The 26,580-nt window shown below is 42.5% G+C and overlaps 1 protein-coding gene across 2 annotated transcripts; it reads right to left on the bottom strand.

The window, feature by feature from the left end:
- Positions 1 to 7: 7 nt before the first annotated feature.
- On the bottom strand, positions 8 to 24,607 carry si:dkey-103i16.6 (SIRT1 domain-containing protein). Of its 2 annotated transcripts, XM_021574195.3 has the most exons (9): positions 24,349 to 24,607; positions 3,367 to 3,562; positions 2,916 to 3,137; positions 2,582 to 2,814; positions 2,191 to 2,291; positions 1,771 to 1,932; positions 1,274 to 1,486; positions 893 to 1,103; positions 8 to 341 (listed from the first exon to the last, which is right to left on the bottom strand). In XM_021574195.3, exons 2-9 carry the CDS (start codon positions 3,552 to 3,554, stop codon positions 241 to 243), a joined length of 1,431 nt encoding a protein of 476 aa, XP_021429870.3. In that variant the 5' UTR covers positions 3,555 to 3,562; positions 24,349 to 24,607; the 3' UTR covers positions 8 to 240. The 2 variants fall into 2 exon arrangements, with proteins under 2 accessions (XP_021429870.3, XP_090065734.1); XM_090209608.1 differs by lacking the exon at positions 8 to 341 and having other exon boundaries at positions 821 to 1,103.
- Between the last annotated feature and the right edge of the window lie 1,973 nt (positions 24,608 to 26,580).

Here is a 26,580-nt window from a genome sequence, read left to right as displayed (position 1 = left end):
CAACACAGAAGGCTAAGTTTAATTTATTATTAAATATGTATTTTTGTACAATTAATAACAATACAGTCCTGTCCAAAATAAATCTAACCAAAAGGAATACATGAAGTATACAGTTAAAACCACATATGAATTAAGGACAACCCTTATCCTGGCGTTAACTTCTGAACCTTTCATGAGGATGATGAAAAAAGGAAACTGCCCTACTAGTCCATAAGTCAAAACATTTAAAAAAGGATAATTTTATCTTTTGTCCTGAAAATACAAGTGCTCAATGGTCTTTAATTCAAAATGTGAAGTGTTGAATCCCAGAGGGGTACTGCATAGACGGGTGTACAAGTGACCTGTGGAGAACAGTGCAATGAGTTTGTGCAAAATGGAATACTTGCATTAGGCCAACATTGACAGAGCATGGAACCTGTCACTCAGAGCAAACTCTGCATACGTTTAAAATGCGCACATACACAGATATTGGGTCCTTGACTCCTATGTTGAAGGGCAGAGACATTTATGAGTTTTGGATGGAGCCCCCCCACTCAGTGGCAGTGGTGTCTGAAAACACACAGCGGGACACTGCAAACTCGGGAGGTCACGTCTCCCATGGTAATTTACCACTGTCCTCTACAAGCTGGGCATAAGCCCAAGTTCCTGCCCTCCTCCCCCAAGCCTGAATACCCATTTAGACAAACCCCCGAATCCTCACTTTGCCGGCCATTTCAGACAACGAGGAGGTTCACTTATGTGCTGAACATGTCAATTTGCATTGATTTGAAACATTCATACTGTACACATGCACACGTCAGCTGACAAACTTTTTCCAGTATTTCCTCAACCAATTGAAAAGAGTGTATTTTTTGGGGGTGGGGGCCCAGGGGACATGTTCAGTTTCATTTACTTGGGCTGGATGAAACTATGCTCTTGCTGTCTGACTCGGAGTCGCTCTCACTGCTGCCGTTGGTGGGGCCACGGGCCCCTGGCCTGGATTTAGGGGGCAACCTTCCTCGGGGCTCTGATGCCCCTCTCCTCCCCAGGCCAGTGGCTTTGGTCTGGGTGGGCCCTTCTCGGCCCCTTCCTGATGAAACATTGCTTACCAGAGTAGGGATGGTCTGCAGAGAAATGACGCAACCAGTTTTGTTCACAACACATAAAAATACTAATCTAAGCCCATGACAAACCAAGAGAGAGCAAGCTAGTTCAAACAGATTTTAAGCAGATGCCACTAGAAATAACACTGGCCTAAACTGAATATATATAGAAAGTGTTGCATTGTACATACCCCATTTTCCTGACTGGTCATCAGGTCTTGGATCTCGGAATGCCACCCTAGGAATTCACCAAACCTCCTGACCGTGTCCACCAGGTCCCCCAGCTCTATGAAGTCGCCCCTCCTCAGGGGCACCTTCTGAAAGGGACCCACTGCGTCCCGGTTCAGGAGCAGCCGCGGAACCGTGGACCTCACTGTGTTCACCAGGCTGGCAAAGGGCTCGATCTGGCAGAAACCACATGATGTGAGACAGTGAGTCAGATCCATAGAAAGAACGCTGATGTTATGACATTGGTTCACTATTTTATGCTTATTTTCAAGTCTTATGGTGTTGTTGTTTCATCACAACTGTTTTTAAGTTTGTAATCTGGTTAAGATCAGCTAAAATAAAAAGTGAATTAACACTTTTAGGCAACTGAACTCAAGTGACAAATAGTGTGGAGTAGTTGGCCGTGTGGTGCGGTACCAATATAACATTTATGCAGCCGCTTAACAGTTTTGAGGTTCACCTGTAAAGACGTGCCCATGATGATGAGCAGGTCAGCTTTAGGGAAGTCTTTAGAATGCAGGAAGTACTTCTCAGGAAGGTCCTCTCCAAAGAACACTATGTCCGGTTTGACCGTGGCCTGGCAGAATGTACAGACCGGGACCTTGTCACTCATTATGGCACTCTGGAAGAGACGGTTATCCAAGAGAAGTTGGTCAAAGATTTACCAGGACTACTTTAGGCTGTTTAGCTCCTGCATTTGAATGTCTTGAATATTCTTTAAAGCAAACCCTGAATCAAGTCCATATTCATCTGTGTTACAAACTGGTGGCTTATTATTTCCATCTCTTTGTGGGTTTTGTGAATTAAGTTATTTTCATTTCTGATATTTTGATGACCACCTGTGATTGGCATGGGCTGGTGACCTTTTGTCCTGGTTTACCTTGGCCTCCTGGGCAGGGAATGGGGTGTAGCACAGGTGACAGGAAGCAGTCGCAAAACTTCCATGAGCCTCCACCAGCTTCTCGTCTGGGATGCCACTTACTGTTAAGGGGAGAGGATGAGTCAGTGTCAATAACATTCACTAACATGGATTGTGATGTCCTTTCTCACATCTTTAATGTCAGTTGTTTGAGATGCTACTGCCTGTTTAAGTTTCCCCTGCTCTGTCACAATGAAAGGCATGCTGCAATTCTGTGCTTTCTTTCTGTTTTCTACCACACATTTTATTGAAGGACGAGTAGACTTCAAATATAGCTAATGTCCTTATAAACTTAGACATGAGCAGATTCACTTTCCCAAAAGACCCACCCAGTCCCTCCCCCCACACCCACTCTTCTCCAGGCCGTCAATGTTCTGGGTGTACATGCGGAGCAGCAGGCCCTTGAGGTGCAGCATGTGGATGAAGTAGTGGATGTAGTTGGGTCGGTGACTGCCTGGGTACAACTCCTTGGCCAGGGAGAAGAAGGGCCGAGGGTCATTGGAGAAGTACTCGATGTTGAAGATGGCCTCCGGGTAGGGGATGTTGTACTTGGCCAAGTTGGCATACAGCCCTGTGCCCGGGGTCCTAGTGGGAGGGAGGATAGAAACACAAATTGGAGTGAGACAAAAACGAGAGCAAGAGCAAGTATACTCTAGAACCCATAGGACTTGCACCCACAACCCCACCTAAAGTCTGGGATACCGCTGGCCGTACTGATGCCTGCACCGGCCACTACCACCACGTTCTTACAGCGCCCCAGTTTCACCAGTCGAGCCACAGCAGCCAGGCCTCCCCGGGGAGAGGGATTCATTGCCGGCCCAGAGGGGGAGCTCTGTGTAGGCTTAGAGCCAGAGGACGACGGACCCCCCTGGATGGGGCCACTGCTGCCCTTAGACACCCTCCCTTTCCTGAAACAACACAAAGTTAGAAAATCATTATTCAATCTTATTGTCACATCTCTGACCCCACAGTCTCCAATCTTTTGATGTTATTAATTTTACAAAATATATTTGCTGCGAAATGGAATAGAGAGCAGAATACATCTTCAATTCAGTTCTTCCCAAATGCAATAAGTACAAGTATCCATCCAACTGGATAACTGAAAATATTCTTCATGACTGATGTAACTGGAATTACCGTGGTAGTGAGGTGTCCTGTCCACTCACACTCATTTGACTGAGGTCCTGGGCCAGGGGTAGGGCTGAGTCTGTCTGCTTCCTCTGCTGGGTCCCATGTGGGCCAGGCCCAGAGTCCTGGGGCGGCTCTGTGTGCCAGGCCTGGGGGGTGGAGCTACGGGTCACCCTGCTGGATCTGGCCTTGCTCATATTTCCACCTGCCAATGGAAATACAGGACCATCCAAATGTCAGTCTCTTGACACTTCAGTCAGAAGCTAGCTCACATTTTCATCTGAAAATCAAAAAGTCTTTACCACTATGAGATGTGTTGGATGAAAAAGATTTGTTTGGAAATTAGGGGGGAAAAAAATCTGAATTTAGGTGAAATATCATGCACTTGTTTGTTCAGCCACTTATTTTAAAATGTTACATATTTCTTAATCCATTGATTCCTTTTATTCTATTAAAGGATTTCTTAAAATGTTTATATTTTCTAAATTGTAACTATGAAATAATACATATGGAATCATGTAGTAACCAAAGAAAAGTGTTAAACAAATAAAACTGTTATATTTAAGATTCTTCAAAGAATCTTTGTGCAAAGCTGCCTTGACAGCTTTGCACAATCTTGCCATTCTCTAAACCAGAACCATGAGGTAGTCACCTGGAATGCATTTCAATGAACAGGTGTGCTTTGTTAAAAGTTAAATAGTGTAACTTTGTAAGTTCTTCAAGTGCAGTCGCAAAAACCATCAAGCTCAGGCCTCCCGGGTGGCGTAGTGGTCTAAGGCACTGCATCGCAGTGCTAGCTGTGCCACCAGAGACTGGGTTTGCGCCCAGGCTCTGTCACAGCCGGCCGCGACCGGGAGGTCCGTGGGGCGACGCACAATTGGCCTAGCATCGTCCGGGTTAGGGTGGGTTTGGCCGGTAGGGATATCCTTGTCTCATCGCGCACCAGCGACTCCTGTGGTGGGCCGGGAGCAGTGTGCGCTAACCAAGGAAATGGTGTTTCCTCCGACACATTGGTGCGGCTGGCTTCCGAGTTGGAGGCGCGCTGTGTTAAGAAGCAGTGCGGGTTGTGTTGGGTTGTGTTTCGGAGGACGCATGGCTTTCGACCTTCGTCTCTCCCGAGCTCCCGAGTAATTACTAACAATTGGATACCACGAAATTGGGGCGAAAAGGGGGTCAAATTGATTTAATAACAAAAAAAACTTCAAGCTCTATGATGAAACTGGCTCTCATGAGGACCGCCACAGGAAAGGAAGACCCAGAGTTACCTCTGCTACAGAGGATATGTTCATTAGTGATAAGCCTCAGATTGCAGCCCAAATAAATGCGTCACAGAGTTCAAGTAACAGAAACATCTCAACATCAACTGTTCAGAGGAGACTGTGTGAATCAGGCCTTCATGGTCAAATTGCTGCAAAGAAACCACTACTAAAGGAGACTAATAATAAGAAGAGACTTGGGCCAAGAAACACGAGCCATGGACATTAGACCGGTGGAAATCTGTCCTTTGGTCTGATTTGACATTTTTGGATCCAACCTCCATGTCTTTGTGAGATGCAGAGTAGGTGAACTGAGTTGAACTGAGCACCCAGAGTTGGGTGCTTTGCTGGTGACACTTTTCAGTGATTTATTTAGAATTCAAGGCACACTGCATTCTGCATCAATACGCCATCCTATCTGGTTTGCACTTAGTGGGACTATCGTTTTTTTTTCAACAGGACAATTACCCAACACACCTTCAGGCTGTGTAAGGGCTATTTGACCAATAAGGAGAGTGATGGAGTGCTGCATCAGTTATGCCTGGCCTCCACAATCACCTGACCTCAACCCAATTGAGATGGTTTGGGATGAGTTGGACCGCAGAGTGAAGGAAAAGCAGCCAACAAGTACTGAGCATATGTGGGAACTCCTTCAAGACTGTTGGAAAAGCATTCCAGGTGAAGCTGGTTGAGAGAATGCCAAGAGTGTGCAAAGCTGTCACCAAGGGAAAGGGTGGCTACATTGAAGAATCTAAAATCTATTAAGATTTGTTCAACACTTTTTTGGTTACTACATATGTGTCATTTCATAGTTTTGATGTCTTCACTATTATTCTAAAATGTAGAAAATAGTACAAAATAAAGAAAAACCCTTGAATGAGTAGGTGTACTAAAACATTTGACTGGTACTGTATAATAAACGACTTAATTGTTTTTAGCTCCAACAGGTTTCACACAGCTTTACATGCTCTGAACCCCCTCCCTCTGAATTACGCTAGCTTTCTGACCCATATTTAAAAATCAGGTTCAACAGAATCATAGTGGCGCTCCTTTGTGCTCCCTCCCTTGGCCCAGTGAAAAGCTGAAATGTTTTAAAACTCACCGCTCAAACAAAAGGTAATGGCTGTAATATATTTAGCACCCCCCTCTTCAGCGGCTATGCTAATACAGTCCACAGCTGTGGCAGCTTTCATGTTCTGAGAGAGAAGAGAGGGGCGAGTAGAGATGGAGTGAGGGGGGCGAGGGTAAAAAGCGGGGTGGTGGACAGGGGTGAAAGAGAACCCTAGATTGACTGTGTGTCAACAAACCCAGCTGGGAGAGAAAGGAGGGTGTCCCTTCCAGGCCCCCTCAAACAGAGGAGAAAAGGAGAGGGGGTGCAGAGAAATGATATGGAGGGAACGAAGGAGAAGAGAACGGAAAGGAGGGTGTGTGTGTCTTTTGCAAACCTTTTCTGGGCCTTCAAAGAACTTGCATGGGCAATGAGTGAGTGAGAGTGATCAGGGGAGAGAGAGAGAGAAATAGAGGAGACAAAGGAGCTACTACCCATAAAGCAGGGCCAGCGTCAGAGCATGGGGAGGAGATAAGACCAGGCTTTTCACCAGGGCTCCTTATCGGCCTCAGGAGGTGGTGACACGGGGGGTCTCAATGTAAGCAGTTCACATGACATTGATGCAATACACAACAAAGCTATAAGAACATTTAGGCTACTGACTGATGGAAGGAGGAGATGTTCTAAGTGTCTCTATGGTGGGTAGCTAGCATCGACATGGTAAAAGAAAACATCTTGTAGCCAATCTACGGCTGGTGTTCTTGAAGAAAAAAAATAGGTCTACTCTTAAAAATATTGAACGGGATCTTAAGCACTTACAAATTCTTAACATGTTGTACAATTGGACTTGGTAACAGATATTTTTTTTTCAGGATGTAAGATATCATACGAAATGGATGACATACAGAATTTTCAGTGACCCATTTAGACTTGTGAGTGCCACTTTCAAAACTACTGGCTAAAATGATATAAAACATCTGTAGCATAACTTTAACTCTAAGACAAATGTATCAAAAAGGAACAGCAACTTGACTTTCAAATCATATTTTTTAGCCAAGAAAACTATGAGCTCATTTTCTGGACATTTAATCTTTTTAACCACCAGACCAGTGGCATCTTGTCCTGAAAGGCTGAAGTCCCCACATCACCACTGCTTTCATGCATGTTCCTGCAGTTCTATTAAAAAGCTCAGGTGGGGGGGTGGGGGGTATTTGGTCCCCCCAAAAAGACACTGCTGAGTAGGACCAATAAATCACTGCACTGGTTATTAAGGTCCCACACAGATGGTGCAGGGTTACTGGCTAGTCCACTCAGTCCTGGCATGAGCCACAGTATAACAGTCGTCTTCAAGCGAGAGTTAATGCAGCAAGCAAGAAACAGCAATGAGAGTGTGTGTTCGGATGTTGTTTGCCCATTTTGTGCAAAGGGGCATTCCAGAGTCATTATGAAGGTGAAGGGCAGGCTTCTTTTAGGTGGAATGATTGGGGACAAATGAAGCAGTGGACTGAATGTTTCATTGGTCTTGTCCCACACATAGCAACCTTGTGAACAAAAAAATGGGTTAATTAGAACCATAACTCACTTCAACATGCCTGATAGCGGATCTAAAACCACATGATCCTGCTCTAGAAGAGGAACAGGATGAATAGGTAAGCGAATTTAGCAAGCAGAAAACATGTATAGATAGTGTGATCATATGAGCTTAATTCATGAAAATGGTTAACTAGGCCTAACTTTCGTAACTATTTAATGGATAGCCTATCCATTCAATAGGTAGCCCTTTACACCCGCACCAGTATGTATACAGGTTGAAAATGGCAGATCTGGGCACTGATAAGCACCCAAATAGAAACACAGTGGCTGTACAGTAACATGCTATACATGAAGTCAGAGCTCAGGGTCTCGGTCACCGCGCTGTATGAGTTTTGACTAACAGACATTCTGAACTTGAGCACCTCACGCAGCAAGAAGCTGCCGCCACTTTGATGGCATACCAGCAAGCAAAACACCCCGAGTCCAAAATCGGTACTTCACATTTCCATATCATAAATCTCATGTCATATATAGTCTCAACTAGAGGTCGACTGATTAAATCGACCGATTAATTAGGGACGATTTCAAGTTTTCATATCAATCAGTAAAAATCAGTAAATCTGCATTTGTGGATGCCGATTCTGGCCGATTACATTGCAATCCACGAGGAGACTGCATGGCACGCGAGTGCAAAAAGGAGCCAAGGTAAGATGCTAGCTAGCATTAAACTTATCTTATAAAAAAACAATCAATCTTAACATAATCACTGGTTAATTGCACATGGTTCATGATATTACTAGTTTAACTAGCTTGTCCTGCGTTGCATATAATTGATTTATAATTGAATCACAGACTACTTCGCCAAACAGGTGATGTTTTAACAGAAGCGCAATCGTTGCACCAATGTACCTAACTGTAAACATCAATGCCTTTCTTAAAATCAATACACAAGTATATATTTTTAAACCTGCATATTTAGTTAAAATAAATTAATGTTAGCAAGCAATATTAACTAGGGAAATTGTATCACTTCTCTTGCGTTCTGTGCAAGCAGAGTCAGGGTATATGCAGCAGTTTGGGCCGCCTGGCTCGTTGCGAACTGTGTGAAAATAATTTCTTCCTAACAATGACAGTAATTTGCCAGAATTTTACATAATTATGACATAACATGTTCTGAGCAAGCAACTTAAACATGAGCTGTTTTTTTTACATGGAACATATTGCACTTTTACTTTCTTCTCCAACACTTTGTCTTTGCATTATTTAAACCAAATTGAACATGTTTCATTATTTATTTGAGAATAAATGGATTTCATTTATGTATTATATTAAGTTAAAATAAAAGTGTTCATTCAGTATTGTTGTAATTGTCCTTACTACAAATATATATACAAATAAAAAATATATATACACAAATAAACAAATAAATATATATATTTGTAGTTTATATATTTTTTAAATTGTCCGATTAATCGGTATCAGCTTTTTTTGGTCCTCCAATAAATCGGTATCGGCGTTGAAAAATCATAAATCGGTCGACCTCTAGTGTCAACGTTTATGATCACTAGGTTTGATGTAGTTACAAGATGACATGGCGTTATACCCTGGGTTGTCCTGAACAATCAAGCATTTCGCCACACCTGCAATAACATCTGCTAAAAATGTGTAACATTTGATTTGAATTGCCTTGTGAAAGCCCAAGACTAAGATCGTATTTTATCATTTAGCGAGTCATGTTGGCAATAGAACATGCCTTCAAATGATGCCCACCTGACCCAGATTGTGATTTACAAGGGACTGTTTTTGGATTGTGTAAACAAAGGTAATTGTGGATACAGGGTTGTGTTCCAAACCAAACAACTACAAGTGTGCTTGCTATAGTTCCACAACAACACAGCTAGGAAAGCACCTTATAGTTGAAGACTCTTCTTTGAGTCATAAAAGTACATTGAAATTACTTAGGAACTGTGCACACGAGGTGTGTGGCCACTTGGAAACACAAGTTACTCCTCTCACTCAAACCCTTGTTATTTTTTTGTCTTATGATGGACCTACCAAACATTGTCCAATAATATTATGTTACTGAATGTATCCAGAGTATTTTCAGATTTCGTTGTCATCAAATGTGGCAAAAAGTACAATAAAATGTCAAATGCACATAAAATCAACAGTGTAATGCTTGGATTCAGTCTTGTATCAGGTGAACTGTTGTGTCCTCACCTTTAGTCTAATCATTTTCCAATAATATCAAAACGGTTCCCTTTTAATTGCTACCATGTTCATGCACATTTCCATATTTCTTCTGTAAGAAACATTTAAATTTAGCCCCATCCATATAGGCCAATTCCCACGAGTGGAAGGGTTTAAGAATGGTTGAAAGTATGAATCAAATAAAGCAAACTATGTCACATGTGCCGAATACAACCTTACCATGAAATGCTTACTTGAGAGCCCTTAACCAACAATCCAGAGTTAGAAAATATTAATAAAATGTTGCTAAATAAACTAAAGGAAAATAGTAACACAATAACAATAACAAGGCTAGATACAAGGGGTACCGGTACAGAGTCAATGTGCAGGTGTACGGGTTAGTTGACGTAATATTTTCCACATTTTGTTATGCTACAGCCTTATTCTATTATGGATTAAATAAAAACATTTCCTCAATCTACACAGAATACCCCAGAAAGTTTTGCAACTTTATATTTAAAATAAAGTTGTATAAAGTTACAGAACTATTCAAATCCTTTGCTATGAGACTCCAAATTGAGCTCAGGTGCATCCTGTTTCCATTGATCATCCTTGAGATACTTCTAAAACTTGGAGTCCACCTGTGGTAAATTCAATTGACTAGACGTGATTTGGAAAGGTACACACATGTCTGTATAAAGGTCCCACAGATGACAGTGCATGTCAGAGCAAAAACCAAGCCATGAGGTCGAAGGAATTGTCCGTAGAGCTTTGAGACAGGATTGTGTCGAGGCACAGATCTGGGGAAGAGTACCAAAACATTTCTGCAGCATTGAAGCTCACAAGAACGCAGTGGCCTCCATCATTCTTAAATGGAAGAAGTTTGGAATCACCAAAACTCTTCCTAGAGCTGGCCACCCAGCCAAACTGAGCAATTGGGGGAGAAGAGCCATGGTCAGGAAGGTGACCAAGAACCCAATGGTCACTCTGACAGAGCTCCAGATGTCCTCTGTGGAGATGAGAGAACCTTCCAGAAGGATAACCATCTCTGCAGCACTCCACCAATCAGGCCTTTATGGTAGAGTGACCAGACAGAAGTCACTCCTCAGTAAAAAAGGCACTTGACAGCCCGCTTGGAGTTTGCCAAAAGGCACCTAAAGGGGACTCTTAGACCATGAGAAACGAGATTCTCTGGTCTGATGAAACCAAGATTTAAAACTCTTTGGCCAGAATGCCAAGCGTCACGTCTGGAAGAAACCTGGCACCACCCCTGTGGTGAAGCATGGTGGTGACAGCATCATGCTGTGGGGATGTTTTTCACCGGCAGGGACTGGGAGACTATTCAGGATCGATAGAAAGATGAGCGGAACAAAGTACAGAGAGATCCTTAATGAAAATCTTCTCCAGAGCCCTCACGGCTTTAGACTGGGAGTGAAGGTTCACCTTCCAACAGGACAATGACCCTAAGCACACAGCCAAGACAACGCAGGAGTGGTTTCGGGACAAGTCTCTGAATGTCCTTGAGTGGCCCAGCCAGAGCCCAGACTTGAACCCGATCTAATGTCTCTGGAGAGACCTGAATATAGCTGTGCAGTGACGCTCCCCGTCCAACCTGAGAGAATCTGCAGAGAAGAATGGGAGAAAGTCCCCAAATACAGGTGTGCCAAGTTTGTAGCGTCATACCCAAGAAGTCTCAAAGTTGAAATCGCTGCCAAAGGTGCTTCAACAAAGTACTGAGTAAAGGGTCTGCATACTGTAAACATGTTGTTTTTTTAAACATTTGTTATACTTTTGCAAAAAACCTAAGAAACCTGTTTTTGATTTGTCATTATGGGGTATTGTGTGTAGATTGATGAGAAAAACAAACAATTGAACTCATTTTAGAATAAGGCTGTAACATAACAAAATGTGGGAAAAGTGAAGGGGTCTGAAGACTTTCCAAATGCACTGTACAGGTAGGGAGGGGTAAAGTGACTATGCATAGATAAACAGAGAGTAGCATAAGCGTGTGTGTCATCAATATGTGTGCGTGTTGGAGTGTCAGTGTCAGTGTAGTATGTGTGACAGGGTGGTTAGAATCCAGTGAGTGTACATCAAGCCTGTGCAAGAGACTCAGTGCAAAAAAATAAGAATAAATACAAATAAAATACGGGGGTCAATGTAAATAGTCCTGGTAGCCATTTGAGTCACTTTTCCGCAATCATGTGACTTGGGGGTAGAAGCTGTTAAAGAAGCTGTTTTTGTCCCAGACTTGGCTATCCGGTACTGCTTGCTGTGTGGTAGCAGACAGAAGAGTCTATGACTTGGGTGGCTGGAGTCTGACAATTTTTAGGATCTTCCTCCTATTTCTCCTCCCACTTCAGCATGGGTTAGCCTAATAAATGCTAAAGTAGAGCAGAAAACAACCGCTGCAGTGGAAGGGTAATGTCCAGCTGATATGTGCTCCAGAGGTCAGCTCCATTGTGAGTGAGGGGGGAGAAAGTTGTCTTGTGCTAAAGAGAGACTTAACAAGCCTGAACATGGGGGCTTAACTCCAAAGGGGAGGGCAAAAACCAACATGGTCACCGGGGTTGGAGGAAACCATGGTGAGGAGGCTAGCAACGGTCTCTCAGTAATGGAATGAGCAGCCTGACAGGAGCTGTCGGTAGCTAGCTACTGGGGGAAATACACAGAGTTAAGTCAACAGAAGAGAGAGAGGGGGAATCTTCGTTCAGCAACTTGTGTTGACAAATGTATTGCAATTAGTTTACTATGGGCCTGACTGGCAGCACAAGTGCAGTTGGTGATGTCCAGTTCACCATATTCAGTGGATGTAACCGTCCATAACACCTCTTAATATCAATGTATGTGCAAGTCCCATACAACATTTTTGTGGGAAATATATAGCCCCAGTTTGGAAAATATATCAATACCCAGTGCAACAATGAATGGCCAGAGAGGGTTTATTTATTTCTATAATAAAAAAAACATTCTTAAACGCAATTATGCTACTTGATGCTGCTCTGATACCATGATTGTTCTTTAATGACAAATAAATCCCTGTATAAATGACAAAAGATTTAGAGAGGATTTGAGGATTTGAGAGCCCCCTCGACATGGCCTTTGAGTTGGGGCAGCTCTCCCACCTCTCCCCAACCAAAAGCTCAGTCCCCTCAGTCCAAATCCTCTCCCCAGTGAACTGGCCCTGCCTCAGCGTTGGGATGGGGTGCAAGGACCACCAGGTGTGAGGTGGCCCCACGTATGGGGGTTACAGTAATCTAATTAGAGCTGTCCCTCAACTCTGCTCACCACCCTTACCCTGCCTCACCCCTCCAAAACAGCCCAGCTCTATAATAATTTTACAAGTCAGAGAGAGACCAACATCTCCTGTAGAACCATCCAGACTCCCACCACACACACCTCAACATAGCCTTCAACCGCTACTCTGCAAGAGGTCCCAAGTGAAAAATTAGGCTTATGTGGAAAAAGAAGTGGCACACTAACTAGTACCAATGCTGGAGCTGAACACCGTGTTCTACCATGGACACCGTTTGAAGCTGATGTGTCTTTAATAACCTCAAGGCTACAGTTGCTGAGAGAGTGAGCAATGCAAAATCCTGGTGGGTTTTAACAGCTACTCAGCCTGATACACAATCTGAGACAAAGAGACAGGCAGTAAAACGTTTAACTTAAAAGCATTAACCCTCTGCTTGCTGCCAAACTCTACTTTTCCCCTTGGTCCACCTGTCGATCAATGCTGCCCCTCAATGGCAAGGATTGGAATTGACAGGCAGCTCAGTCACCATGGAGACCTCTTGAAGACTTCTGAAGAGGCAAAAGTGTCTGTTCTTTCCCCCCACCCCTGCACTAATGACATTTCACTTAGTGTTGCATCTTTGTTGGATTCTCAATTGGCACAAAGCAACTAATTTGTGTTGGGTATATATTGTTTGCTCAAAGAGAGAGCAAGTGAGAGAGAGAGACGGGGGGGGGGGGGGGGGGGGGGTTTCCAAGTCAACACAAATGACTACAACTCATGACTCTTGTCCAGTTACTTTTTCTAATCAAGTACTGCCAGCAGAATTATTCAAAGCATTCATTTTCTTCCTCTCTGTAGTTAAATGACAGAATAGAGCAGTCAAATGTAGGCAACACTCAAACCTTAATGAGATTGGACAGAGGAAATGGAGGTTCAAAGTGTAAGATTAAGTAAGATTGTCATTGGTCATCTGTTTATGCTCATCTCAATATGGTAAACTCCTTTGGAAAATCTTTTTACAAAATGCTCAAACTACTACATGAATTATTCAACCACCAAATCTAAATCACACTAGCTACACGTCATAGGCTACTGGATACTACCAATGACTTAAATATACACTAGTTTTTATTTAATTTAACTAGGCAAGTCAGTTAAGAACAAATTCTCATCTAGCTGCCCGAGAGCACCTTTACCTGCCGATCTATAAATTACGTCTCCGTAATCTAGCCTGGGTAGGATGGTCATCTGAATCAGGGTTAGTTTAGCAGCTGGGGTGAAAGAGGAGCGATTACGATAGAGGAAATCAAATCTAGATGTAACCTTAGCCTGCAGCTTTGATATGTGCTGGAAGAAGGACAGTGTACCATTTTTCAAAAATATGTTTTTATTTAACCTTAAATTTAACTAGGCATGTCAGTTAAGAACACATTTTTATTTACAATGACAGCCTACCCCAGCCAAACCCTAACCCGGACAATGGTGGGCCAATTGTGCACCACCCTATGGGACTCCCAATCACGGCCGGTTGTGATACAGCCTGGAATCGAACCAGGGTCTGTAGTGATGCTTCTTGCACTGAGATGCAGTGCCTTAGACCGCTGCGCCACTCGGGAGCCAGAATCCCACCATCTAGCCATACTCCCAAGTACTTGTATGAGGTGACTACCTCAAGCCCTAAACCCTCAGAGGTAGTAATCACACCGTTGGGGAGAGGGGCTTTCTTCTTAACAAACCACATAACCTTTGTTTTGGAGGTGTTCAGAACAAGGTTATGGGCAGAGAAAGCTTGTTGGATACTAAGAAAGCTTTGTTGTAGAGCATTTAACACAAAATCCGGCGAGGGGCCAGCTGAGTATAAGACTATCATCTGCATATAAATGGATGAGAGAGCTTCCTAACATGCTGACTGGACACGTCGCGTGCGTGAGCGTCGCAAATTAAATTTAGAAATCCATGTTATTCAATTATTGCGCGCACCAACGAGCATCTGCGATGTCAAGGGCTAAAATAAAACTCCTTTCTATTTCTGACGACGATTGCGCTGCAAGTCCTGCCTCTCCCATCTCCTCATTGGTTTATGGAAGCAGATACCCACGTGCCGTCTGCTCATTGGTTACCCCCACGTGGGTGGTTGAAAGACTAACTGTTTTGCCGGTTGTCGTGGTAATACTATGAAAGTGTAGATGCCGATCACCATAAGTTCAAAGATGAAAAAGCCTGGAAGGAGGAGAGATGACTAGAAACGATTCGGTTGGCTGTTTTATGTGTGGATTAATTGTCGGAGTAGAAGACCTTGTGCATTTCAGGTAAAATAACAACTCAATGTTTATATCCCAGGACAAATTAGCTAGCAACAGCAAGCTAGGTAAATAGGACAAATTAGCTAGCAAGTGCAAGCTAACGAGCTAAATTTCCATACATGTTTAATGCTTTTCGACCTACCCCAAAGGAATGTCATTGGTTCAGAGTTTGTTTTGATATTTTAACCTGCGTGTCATGATCACGTTTGGTGTAGGGGGACAAAACACATTTATGCACGATAGTGCACAATGGCGAAAGCGCGCAGCCGGTTTGAGTTCCGTGTAATGCTTGAGCTATGTTGTTGATATGAATTGAGAAGAGCATGGGACATAGGATCGAGCCTTGGGGTACTCCTTTGGTGACAGGCAGTGGCTGAGACAGCAGAAGTTCTGACTTTATACACTACACTCTCAGAGGTAGTTAGCAAACCAGGCCAAAGACCCTTCAGAGACACCAATACTCCTTAGCTGGCCCACAAGAATGGAATGGTCTACAATATCAAAAGCTTTGGCCAAGTCAATAAAAATAGCAGCACAACATTGCTTAGAACCAAGGGCAATGGTGACATCAATGAGGACCTTTAAAGTTGCAGTGACACATCCATAACCTGAGCGGAAAACAGATTGCATACTATAGACGCCAAGAATGCCAGTCAGTTGATTATTGACAAGTTTTTCCAACACTTTTGATAAACAGGGCAAAATAGAAATGGGCCTATAACAGTTAGGATCAGCTTGATCTCCCCTTTATATAAAAGGATGCACTGTGGCTGCCTTCCAAGCAATGGGAACCTCCCCAGAGAGGAGAGACAGGTTAAAAAAAGTCAGAGATAGGTTTAGCGATGACAGGGGCAGCAACCGGATCAAGTTTTACGTGGGAAGAACGGATCAAGTTTTATGTGGGTCAAGTTTAAGGAGCTCCTTTAGCACTTCGGACTCAGTGACCACCTGCAGGGAGAAACTTTGTAGCCTGGCAGGGGAAAAAGAGGGAGGAGCATCGGGGATAGTAACATTAGAAGGGGTGGGAGATGAGGAAATGTTGGAAGGGAAAGGAGGCATGGCAGAGTCAAATAGGAATGTTGACTTAATTATGTGGTGATTAAAGCTCAGCCATGTGCTCCTATTCAGTAACAACCACATTGTCAACATTAAGGGACATGGGTAGCTGTGAGTAGGAGGGTTTATTCTCCAGGTCTTTAACCATTTTCCAGAACTTCTTGGGGTTAGACCCACAGAGAGAGAACTGCTCCTTAAAGTAACTAATTTTGACCTTCAGTATAGCCTGAGTGCACTTATTTCCAATTTGCCTGAACAAGAACCAGTCAGCCCGAGTATACATATGGCCTAGCGATTTGCCAAATGGAATTCTTAAGGTGGAGTAACTGCCCGATCCCGGTCGAACCAGGGACTGAACCAGTCTTTAATTATCACTTTCTTTATTGTCGCATATTTGTTAACAATACCACTGAAAATATCAAAAAAGAAGATCCAAGTGTCTTCAGAGGATCAAGCTGATTCTATACCAATTTCCAGAGACCAGGTCATTGAAGTTTTTTAGCAGGCGTCTATGACAAATCAGGACAGGTTGTTTCACTGAGCACCCATTACGAACACAGGCTGTAAAACAGTGATCACTAAGGTCATTACAGAAAACACCAGACTAATACCGATCAAGAGTATTTGTAAGAAGAGTAGCCTTTTCTGGGTGTTTGGAGTCATATCTTGTGGGATTGGTAATAATCTGAGAAAGATTTAGGGAGTCTAATTGCTTTAGGACTTGGACAGGTGGTTTAAGCATGTCCCAGTTTAGGTCACCTAGCAGGCCAAATTCAGACTTCGTATAAGGGGCCAGGAGAGAGCTTAGGGCATATAAAAAGGTACAGGCCGCTGCTGAAGGTGGCCGATAACACCCAGCAGTCAACAAAGAGTTACTTGAAAGTTCAATGCGTAAAATCAGCAAATCAAATTGTTTGGGAACAGACTTGGTGGAGACAACCGAGCACTGAAGGTGTTTCTTGGTAAAGATTGCCACTCCACCACCTTTGGAAGATCAGTCTTGCCTAAAAAGGTTATAACCAGAAAGGTTAACATCAGGTGTTCAAAACACTCTTTCTTAACCACATCTCAGTAATGAACAACACATCTGGATTGGAGCTGTGAACCCACACTTTCAATTGATCCATTTTAGGTAATAGGTAATAAGCGTTAACATGCAGAAAACCCAGGCTTTTATGCGAGCAGAAATCAGTTATTATTATTATCAGATATTATTATTTTTTGAAAATTATTTTTACCTTTATTTAACTAGGCAAGTCAGTTAAGAACAAATTCTTATTTTCAATGACGGCCTAGAAACACTGGGTTAACTGCTTTGTTCAGAGGCAGAACGACAGATTTTTACCTTGTCAGCTCACGGATTCGATCTAGCAACCTTTCGGTTACTAGTCCAACGCTCTAACCACTAGGCTACCTGCCACCCCAAATATGAGAACTCAAAACAGAATAGGGGCTAGCAACAGTAGATGGGCAAAGGTGTACATGCACATTTCCAGATATAATCAGCAGTAATACAATCAGGGCACGGCAGAAGACAGGGGGAGCTCTGCAGGGTTGATTTATAACATTTGAATGTGCATTCGATGGCAACAAGATCATATTGTACAGCAATTCCATCAGGTAGCATGAATACAAAGCCGGCGAGAGGTGGTTAGAATAGTTTGGGAGACCAAGATTCCGTGTAACCAATACTGAGTCAGAGTTCCGAGTATGGGAACAAACAGTCTGTCCCACAGTTGGGTAAACAAACAAATTCATAGTTAACAAAGCCCACAGGAGTCATGAGGCAAATAGCACAAGAGAAAAATAACAACTTGGGGCTAGCCATTGTAAGTTCAAAGTCACTCACCCAACACTGCGTGTGTGCTGGAGGCAAGTGAAAGCTCAGGAGAGAGGGGAGTGCACAGCAGGAGTACCTGTACCAGACAGGGGGAGACAGGCCAGGGCAGATGGCAGTGGTGTAAAGTACTTAAGTAGTTTTTTGGGGTATCTGTACTTTATTTATATTTTTGACTACTTTTACTTTACTACATTCTTAAAGAACATTTTTACTCCATACATTTTCCCTGACACCCAAAAGTACTCATTTTGAATGCTTAGCAAGACAGAAATGGTCCAATTCACACACTTATCAAGAGAAAATCCCAGGTCATCTCTACTACCTCTGATCTGGCAGCCTCACTAAATACAAAATGCTATGTTTCTGAATGATGTCTGAGGATTAGAGTGTGCCCCTGACTATCTGAAAATTAGAAAAACATTAACAATTGTGCCATCTGGTCTGCTTAATTTAAAGAATTTGAAATTATTTATACTTTTACTTTTGATACTTAAAACCAAATACTTTTACATTTTTACTCAAGTAGTATTTTACTGGGTGAATTTCACTTTTGAGTAATTTCCTATTAAAGTATCTTTACTTTTACTCAAGTATGAAAACTGAAGAGCTCGTGCAATGCTGTGTACTACTTCCTTCACAGAACAGTGCAAACTGGCCCTAACCAGAATAGAAAGAGGATTGGGAGGCCCCGGTGCACAACTGAGCAAGAGGACAAGTACATTTGTGTGTCTAGTTTGAGAAACAGACACCTCAAGTCCTCAACTGGCAGGTTCATTAAATAGTACCTGCAAAACACCAGTCTCAACGTCAACAGTGAATAGGCAACTCCGGAATGCTGGCCTTCTAGGCAGAGTTCCTCTGTCCAGTGTCTGTGTTCTTTTGCCCATCATAATCTTTTTTTTTAATTGGCCAGTCTGAGATATGGCTTTTTCTTTGCAACTCTGCCGTGAAGGCCAGCATCCCGGAGAAGCCTCTTCACAGGTGACGTTGAGACTGATGTTTTACGGGTACTATTTAATGAAGCTGCCAGTTGAGGACTTGTGAGGCGTCTGTTTCTGTATGTGCAACGTCTTAGATTGATCCAATGAACCATTACTGGTCAAAATGTTGTATCAAGTCTGCCCAAATTTACCAAATTGGTTTATTGATACATTTTTAAGTACATAACTGTGCACTCTCCTCAAACAATAGTCATGCTAATCACATTAGCTCAGTTGTCCCATGGGGGGGGGGGCACCAATCCCGTAGAGGTTTTTAATGCATACTTTAAAATATGAGCTAACATACAAATAAAACATGTATAAAAAAAGCTTGAAAAGCTGAAATGTGTAACTTTAGGCGACCCGACCAATTCACATAGAAATGTGAGCTAAAGATCTGTCACTCAAAGGCAAATATAAGAAGCGATAGATATGTTCTATGTGCTCTGTCTATGCTTCCCGTTCTTAAGTTTAGTTTTTGTATCTTTTACATTTGGTTTTGTACAACAACTTCAAACATCTGGAAATACAACATTGCTGGTGATTGAAAAGTTATTTCACAGATGTTTAGATGGTTCAATGATTCTCCAAACTGCTTGTTTTGTCATAAACTGAAATTGGTGCGGCTGGCTTCTGGGTTAAGCGAGCAGTGTGTCAAGAAGCACTTGGTAGGGACGTGTTTCAGAGGATGCATGGCTCTCGACGTTCGCCTCTCCCAATGAGTTGTTATTTATGATGCAAAGTGATTTGTATATCAGTCATTAGGCTGATGCCTGCAACGTCGAATAAGCCGTAGCTGATAACAGAGGCTGGGCTCTTAGGCTGCACTGCCATCTACTGGCTTCCAAAGATTTTACAGGTGAAGTTGTAGATATTGAGTATGAAGATGGCTAGTGCAGATGTAAACTCAGCAACAACAAAAAAGGGTCCCTTTTTCAGGACTCTGTCTTTCAAAGATAATTAGTAAAAATAACTTCACAGATCTTCATTGTAAAGGGTTTAAACACCTTTTCCCATGCTTGTTCAATGAACCATAAACAAGTAATGAACATGCACCTGTGGAACAGTCGACACTAACAGTCTGTTAGACGGTAGGCAATTAAGGTCACAGTCATGAAAACTTAGGACACTAAAGAGGCCTTTCTATGAAAAACACCAAAAAGAAAGATGCCCAGGGTCCCTGCTCATCTGTGTGAACGTGCCTTAGGCATGCTGCAAGGAGACATACAGATGTAGCCAGGGCAATAAATTGCAATGCCCGTACTGTGAGACGCCTAAGACAGCGCTACAGGGAGACAGGCTGGACAGCTGATTGTCCTCCCAGTGGCAGACCACGTGTAACAACACCTGCACAGGATCGGTACATCCGAACATCACACCTGCGGGACAGGTACAGGTTGGCAACAACTGCCTGAGTTACACCAGGAACGCATAATCCTTCCAGCAGTGGTCAGACTGTCAGTTGCCTACACTGTCAAACAAGCCCATATCTGATAACAGGGGCTGGGCTCTTAAGCTGCACTGCCATCTACTGGCTTCCTAAGATATTACAGATGAAGCTGCAGATATTGAGCATGAAGATGGCTAGTGCAGATGTAAACTCAGCAGGATGGTGGCTCGTTAATTGGGGAGGATGGGCTCCTGGTAACAGCTGGAGAGGAATGGTATCAAATACAAAACACATGGTTTCCATGTGTTTAATGCCATTCCGTTCCAGCCATTATTATGAGCAGTCATCCCCTCAGCAGCCTCCACTGCTGTACATTAGTATTATTGGTGTGAGTCATTTTATCTGGCTGTGGAAAAACTGGCTGGAGAGAGAGAGAGCGAGAGAGAGCGAGAGAGAGCGAGAGCGAGAGAGAAGTATGGACACACCTTCAAATTAGTGGATTTGGCTATTTCAGCGACACCCGTTGCTGACAGGTTTATACAATCGAGCACACCGCCAGGCAATATCCATAGACAAACATTGACAGTAGAATGGCCTTACTGAAGAGCTTAGTGACATTCAATGTGGCACCGTCATAGGATCAGTTCAAGTCAGTTCGTCAAATTTCTAGCCTGCTAGAGCTGCCCCAGTGAACTGTAAGTACTGTTATTGTAAAGTGGAAATGTCTAGGAGCAACAATGACCCAGCCACAAAGTGGTAAGCCACACAAGCTCACAGAACGGGACCACAAAGTGCTGAAGCACATAAAAATCATCTGTCCTCTGTTGCAACACCCACTACCAAGTTCCAAACTGCCTCTGGAAGCAATGTCAGCACAATAACTGTTCATCAGGAGCTTCATGAAATGGGTTTCCATGGCCGAGTAGCCTCAAACAAAGATAAGATCGCCATGTGCAATGCCAAGCGTTGGCTAGAGTGGTGTAAAGCTCGTCTCTATTGGACTCTGGAGCAGTGGGAACGCGTTCTCTGGAGTGACTAATCACGCTTCACCATCTGGCAGTCCAACGGACAAATCTGGTTTTGGTGAATGCCAGGAGAACGCTACCTGGCCAAATGCATAGTGCCAACTGTAAAGTTTGCTGGATGAGAAATTATGGTCTGGGGCTGTTTTTCATGGTTTAGGCTCCTTAGTTCCAGTGAAGGGAAATCTTAATGCTACATCATACAATGACATTCTCAACAATTCTGTGCTACCAACTTTGTGGCAACAGTTTGGGGAAGGCCTTTTCCTGTTTCAGTATGACAATGCCCCTGTGCACAAAGCGAGGTCCATACGGAGATGGTTTGTCGAGATTTGTATGGAAGAACTTGACTGGCCTGCACAGAGCCCTGACCTCAACCCCATCGAACACCTTTGGGATAAATTGTAACACAGCAAGTCCCAGCAGCAATGTTCCAACATCTAGTGGAAAGCCTTCCCAGAAGAGTAGAGGCTGTTATCGCTGTAAAGGGGGGGACCAACTCCATATTAATGCCCATGATTTTGAAATGAAATGTTCGACAAGCAGGTGTCCACATATACTACTTGACCAAAAGTATCTTTATAACACAACAATCACTTTGATTGTGATTTAGAATAAAGGTAGACCTACATATTGTTAAGCGACTTTGGATAATTGAAAAGTGCTATATAAGTCCCATGTATCATTATTATTACATAATAAAGTGATTGTTGTGTCATAAATCGAATCAAAATGTATTTAGACAGTACATTATAGACATGGAACCCAACAATGTTCTTTACAGGAAAAAAAAACAAAAAAAAACAATGAAAATAAAAGCTGAAACACTACAAAAAAAATAAGATAAACATTTTTTTTTTTTTTTTAAAGACTGACAAGCTGAATAACTAAAAAGCACCGTAAGGAAAAACAAACCTAAAAATATGTATTTTAAGATCTCTTAAATATGTCCACAGTTTCATCCGCCCTCAGGATCTCTGGCAGGCTATTCCAAAGGCTGGGGGCATAGTAACTAAAGGCTGCCTCTCCATGCTTCTTGGTCCTAGGCTTTGGGATAGTTAAAAGGCAGTGCCGGAGAACCTGAGGGACATACTGGGTACACAACTTAAAAGCATGTTTGACATGTATTGTGGTTCACAATTGTAGATTAATTTAGAAACCAATAGAAAAATCTTAAAATTAATTCTAAAACTCACAGGCAGCCAGTGCAGAGACCTTAAAACTGGTGTAATGTGTGCTCTCCGTCTGGTCTTGGTCAGTGCCCGTGCTGCAGCATTCTGTATGTTTTGCAGTTGACCAATGGCTTTATTGGGTAGACCAGACATGAGAGCATTACATTAGCCAAGCCTGCTTGTAATAAAAGCATGGGTCTCTTTGCATCAGCCTGAGAGAGAAACAGACGCACAGTGGCAATGTTCCTCAGGTAGTAAAAAGCTATTTTGGTGACATTCCTAATGTGTGATTCAAAATTTAGTTCAGAATAAATAATTACACCTAGGTTTTTTATCTGATGTTTTATCTTTATTGCCCGTGAATTAGAATGTGCGGCTAGAGTCTCTCTCTGTGCTTTGGCTCCAACAATAATTACTTCGGTCTTGTCTTGATTTAGCTGGAAGAAGTTGTGAGCCATCCAAGTATTTAAATCTCTAACATCGTCTAATAATTTTCCGTGGAGCTAAAATTGAACCTTGTGGAACGCCACTCTCGACCAGTTAAATAGGTCCTAAACCAATTTATTGGCCATCATGGTCAACAGTGTCAAATGCAGCACTTAAATCTAAGATTAAAAGAACAGAGAGCTGTTTGGCATGTGTTGGCTCTAAGATAATGTACCACTTTAACTAAGGCTGTCTGTCTCTGTGCTGTGGTGGGCATGAAAAAAAAGATAGGAATATTTCAGGAATATTTCAGAAATATAGTTGGCACTTAAAAAATAATTTAGCTGTTTGAAAACCAATTTATCCAGAATTTTTCTTAAGAATGGAAGGCTGGAGATTGGCCAAAAATTGCTAAAAGCTAAAGAATCTAGATTACTTTTCATCAGAAGGGGTTTCAACATAGCAGTTTTTAGTGCAGTGGGGAAAGTTCCTGTGGACAGGGAGTGAGTAACATTTTTTAAGATATGCAATTTAAACTGTTTTGAAGAAGGTGGTGGGATTGAGAAGGCAGGTAGAAGGCTTAAATTGTGATATCACTTTCCTGAGCATGTCTGTGTCAACCAGGGAAAATAAATCCATAGTGCCTTTGCGTGGTAGGCTGGAGCACATATCAAACTTCTCATCAGGTCTTGCTTGACTGATACCTAGCCTAATGTTGGTTCTCTCTAAAATATGCTGCCAACCCATCACATGTAGATGTGGAGGAAAGTTCCCATAGGCTTGCAGGGGTAGGATTTATCAAGCCATCAGTGGTCGAGAAGAGCACACTCAAATTATTCATATTTATAGTGATTATGTTAGAAAAATGAGCCAGTCTGTCATTTCTAATTGCCTTGTTATATATGCCAAGTTTCTTTCAGAATATCATAATGGCCCTACCAACTTCGACTCTCTCTGCTTCTGCTATCTTTCTGAAATGTATCTTTAATTGACTAGTTTCCTCACTCATCCAAGGGGCTCTCCGTTTGGATGTGGCCTTTTCAACTTTACTGGAGCTATGGCATTAATGGTTGCGCTTAATTTGTTATTAGTCATCAACTAAATCCTCACAAGAGGAAGGCAGACTAGGTGGTGGTGGAGTATTGTTCATACACAATAACATCTGTAGCAGCTTCAGAGGTAAGATAGCGTTTCTTAATAACGCGTTGGGCAACAAGGTAGTAAAAATGCACAGATCAGAAAGTAACAACAATTCAGGAGGATATGTCAATAGAAAGTGCATTGGTAACCAGGTCAAGAGTATGGCTGCGGTTATCAAAACACTGAACAAACAAAGGCTAGCTAAATAGAATAGATGTCGAATACAACATTTTGGCTTTCAATGATTGTAGGCTCTGCTGTCAATGCTTTTGTAAGAGACTAACGTTATTCCTTATCTTGCACAAAATCATGCAAGTTAAGTTACGAAGTAGGCACATTTTTATGATTTTATCAACACGCAAACTGAAGGCAATGTTCGATAAACATGTAAAATTACCTGTCTTTCCAGAGGGCGGAACTTTAGAAAGCTGATGGGATGGAAGGCGCGCGTTGAAGATGTTGCGCAACAAGGGATGTTCTACATCAACATGCAGACTGTGACGTGTGCAACATAGTGACAACTTCTACTTGGCCAGCAGCTCCGAAGAAAGTTTGAATTGCACCTGTTTAGATTTCTGTGTTGCTGTATTTTTCCGCTGGCATCTGTCGCACGCAGCACCATTTACCGCGAAGGAAGTACGTCACTTCCAGCTTTCAGTGCGGGAAAATCCTTCTCTGTGCATATGCGATTTGAAATGGTTTGCCCTCTCCCGCCAAAATTCTGAAATTTAGAAACGGCATAGACTTTTCGATGTTTTATTTATTATACAGTGGGCCTACTTGCATCTGAGTACAAAAACATGGTCTATTTTGAATAAGGCCTAGGTATTTATAAATATGTTAGTGTAACTGTCCAATGAAAATATCACTTTTAAAAGTTACTATCCTGCTATTTTAGCATGTCAATCTTGTTGGGGCAAACTCAATTTTTTTTATATGCATGCCATTAAAGCCACAACACTAAACAATATATTAATTGCACTATAAAGGTGACAAACGGGGCCCATAAACTGTTAGGGCCTACATAAAGCTGTCCCAACAGCAGGGCTTTCTTTTCAGCACCATGGAGTGAATCCTTAACACGGTCACACCTGGCTATCAGCGGAGCCTTGTCTGGCAGCAAAAACAGTATATAAGCAGACAATGAAAGCTCTTAAAATATTCAATGACTACATTTGTCTAAAACAGGCTATAGGCTACATGTGCACCACCAGGTCAGAACAGTAGGCTAAACTATAAGGGGGAAAGGGACCAAATTATTAGGGTGAGGCACATGGGCTACTAACAGCTTACTACACAACATACACTTAGTATTACTTTCTTAGCTACAATATACATATCTCCCTGGCATATTAAATCATTTATGCAGCGGCATACAAAACATTTTTGGAATCACCTTGTTGTGCTGTGCTCACTTGAACAGGAAGGTGGCGCCGCAGTCCTTCTTGTAGGCAAATTTTGTTATCAAACTTTGTCATCAATGTCTGGCAATCTCTGGATTTATGGTGCTTTCAAGACAACTGGGAATTCTGAAAAAAACAAGGTCGGATCATGACGTTAGTGATCTTCAGGTCGGGGCTCTGGAAAGAGGCATGTGTTCCTGACATGGAATTCCAAGTTGGGTGAACATTCTAAATGTATTTTCCCAGTCAAAGCCTGTTTTTTTTTCAGTTCCCAGTTGTCTTGAACTCACTGAAGTCTGAGATTTCCCAGTTTCTGAGTTTCCAGTTGTTTTTAACAACAACAGAAGTCATGCTGGATTGACAGCATGGCCATTGTATTCAACCTTTCCTGGACCCTGGTGTTGCATGTGAATGTTTATCCTTTTAAGCTTGGAAAAAACCCTTTAAAACCAAGAATTGGACCACACACCCTCTCCACTGAATAGCAGGCTAGTGATTGCTTTACAATGCTTTCAATTTGCCACTGATTCCTTCCAAACCACTCATTGTTGAATTGGCCATTTCCAACTTGTTGTGTAATGTTTATGTCCAATGGCCGATGAGCACCGATGCGTTTTGTCTATAATTTTGCTTCATATGACAAGGATTGAAAAGGATTTGCCAGTAGATTGCCGACTTGATTCATGGTGATGACTGTTTGTCCAGCTTGCTAGCTAAGATTTTGAAAGTAGCTACGGTAGGTATAATGTTATTTTATGTCATTTTATCTATGGCCAATGACCTTGAGCCTTCTTGGATGGGCACTTTTAATGTAAATCTATGGCAGCACACAAGGGGCTTGAATTTTCGAGTTCTCCCTGTAGATTTTTTGGTGACCATGAGTTTCACCATGAGTGACAAAACACTGAACCAATCACGGCGCAACTAGAGAACATTACCAACCCCTACACTTGTTATTTTCCACTGGCTGTCCCACCACCACAGAAAGCAGCACACCATATGTGAATTGATTGCCCCCCATCTATCGTCAGAGTTCATACTGCTAGGTGACCTAAATTGGGATATACTTAACACCCCGGCTGCCCTACAATTTAAACTAGATGCCCTCAATCTCACACAAACTATCAAAGAACCTACCAGGTACAACCTCAAATCCGTAAACATGGGCACCCTCTTAGATATCATCCTGACCAACTTGCCCTCTAAATACACCTCTGCTGTTTTCA

The sequence above is a fragment of the Oncorhynchus mykiss genome, chromosome 2 (genome assembly GCF_057628025.1).
Source record: "Oncorhynchus mykiss isolate SJ-2025 chromosome 2, ASM5762802v1, whole genome shotgun sequence".
Taxonomy (NCBI): Eukaryota; Metazoa; Chordata; class Actinopteri; order Salmoniformes; family Salmonidae; genus Oncorhynchus; species Oncorhynchus mykiss.
This window is presented reverse-complemented; position numbering and strand designations above follow the sequence as displayed.

What these genes read in the sequence shown, in the direction of transcription:
- si:dkey-103i16.6 (XM_021574195.3), bottom strand. Translation starts at nt 3,554, where the DNA reads ATGAGCAAGGCCAGATCCAGCAGGGTGACCCGTAGCTCCACCCCCCAG. An exon ending in CAGGACACCTCACTACCACG is followed by an intron (nt 3,138 to 3,366) that starts GTAATTCCAGTT and finishes GTGTTGTTTCAG; the next exon opens with GAAAGGGAGGGTGTCTAAGG. An exon ending in TCCCTGCCCAGGAGGCCAAG is followed by an intron (nt 1,933 to 2,190) that starts GTAAACCAGGAC and finishes CGTCTCTTCCAG; the next exon opens with AGTGCCATAATGAGTGACAA.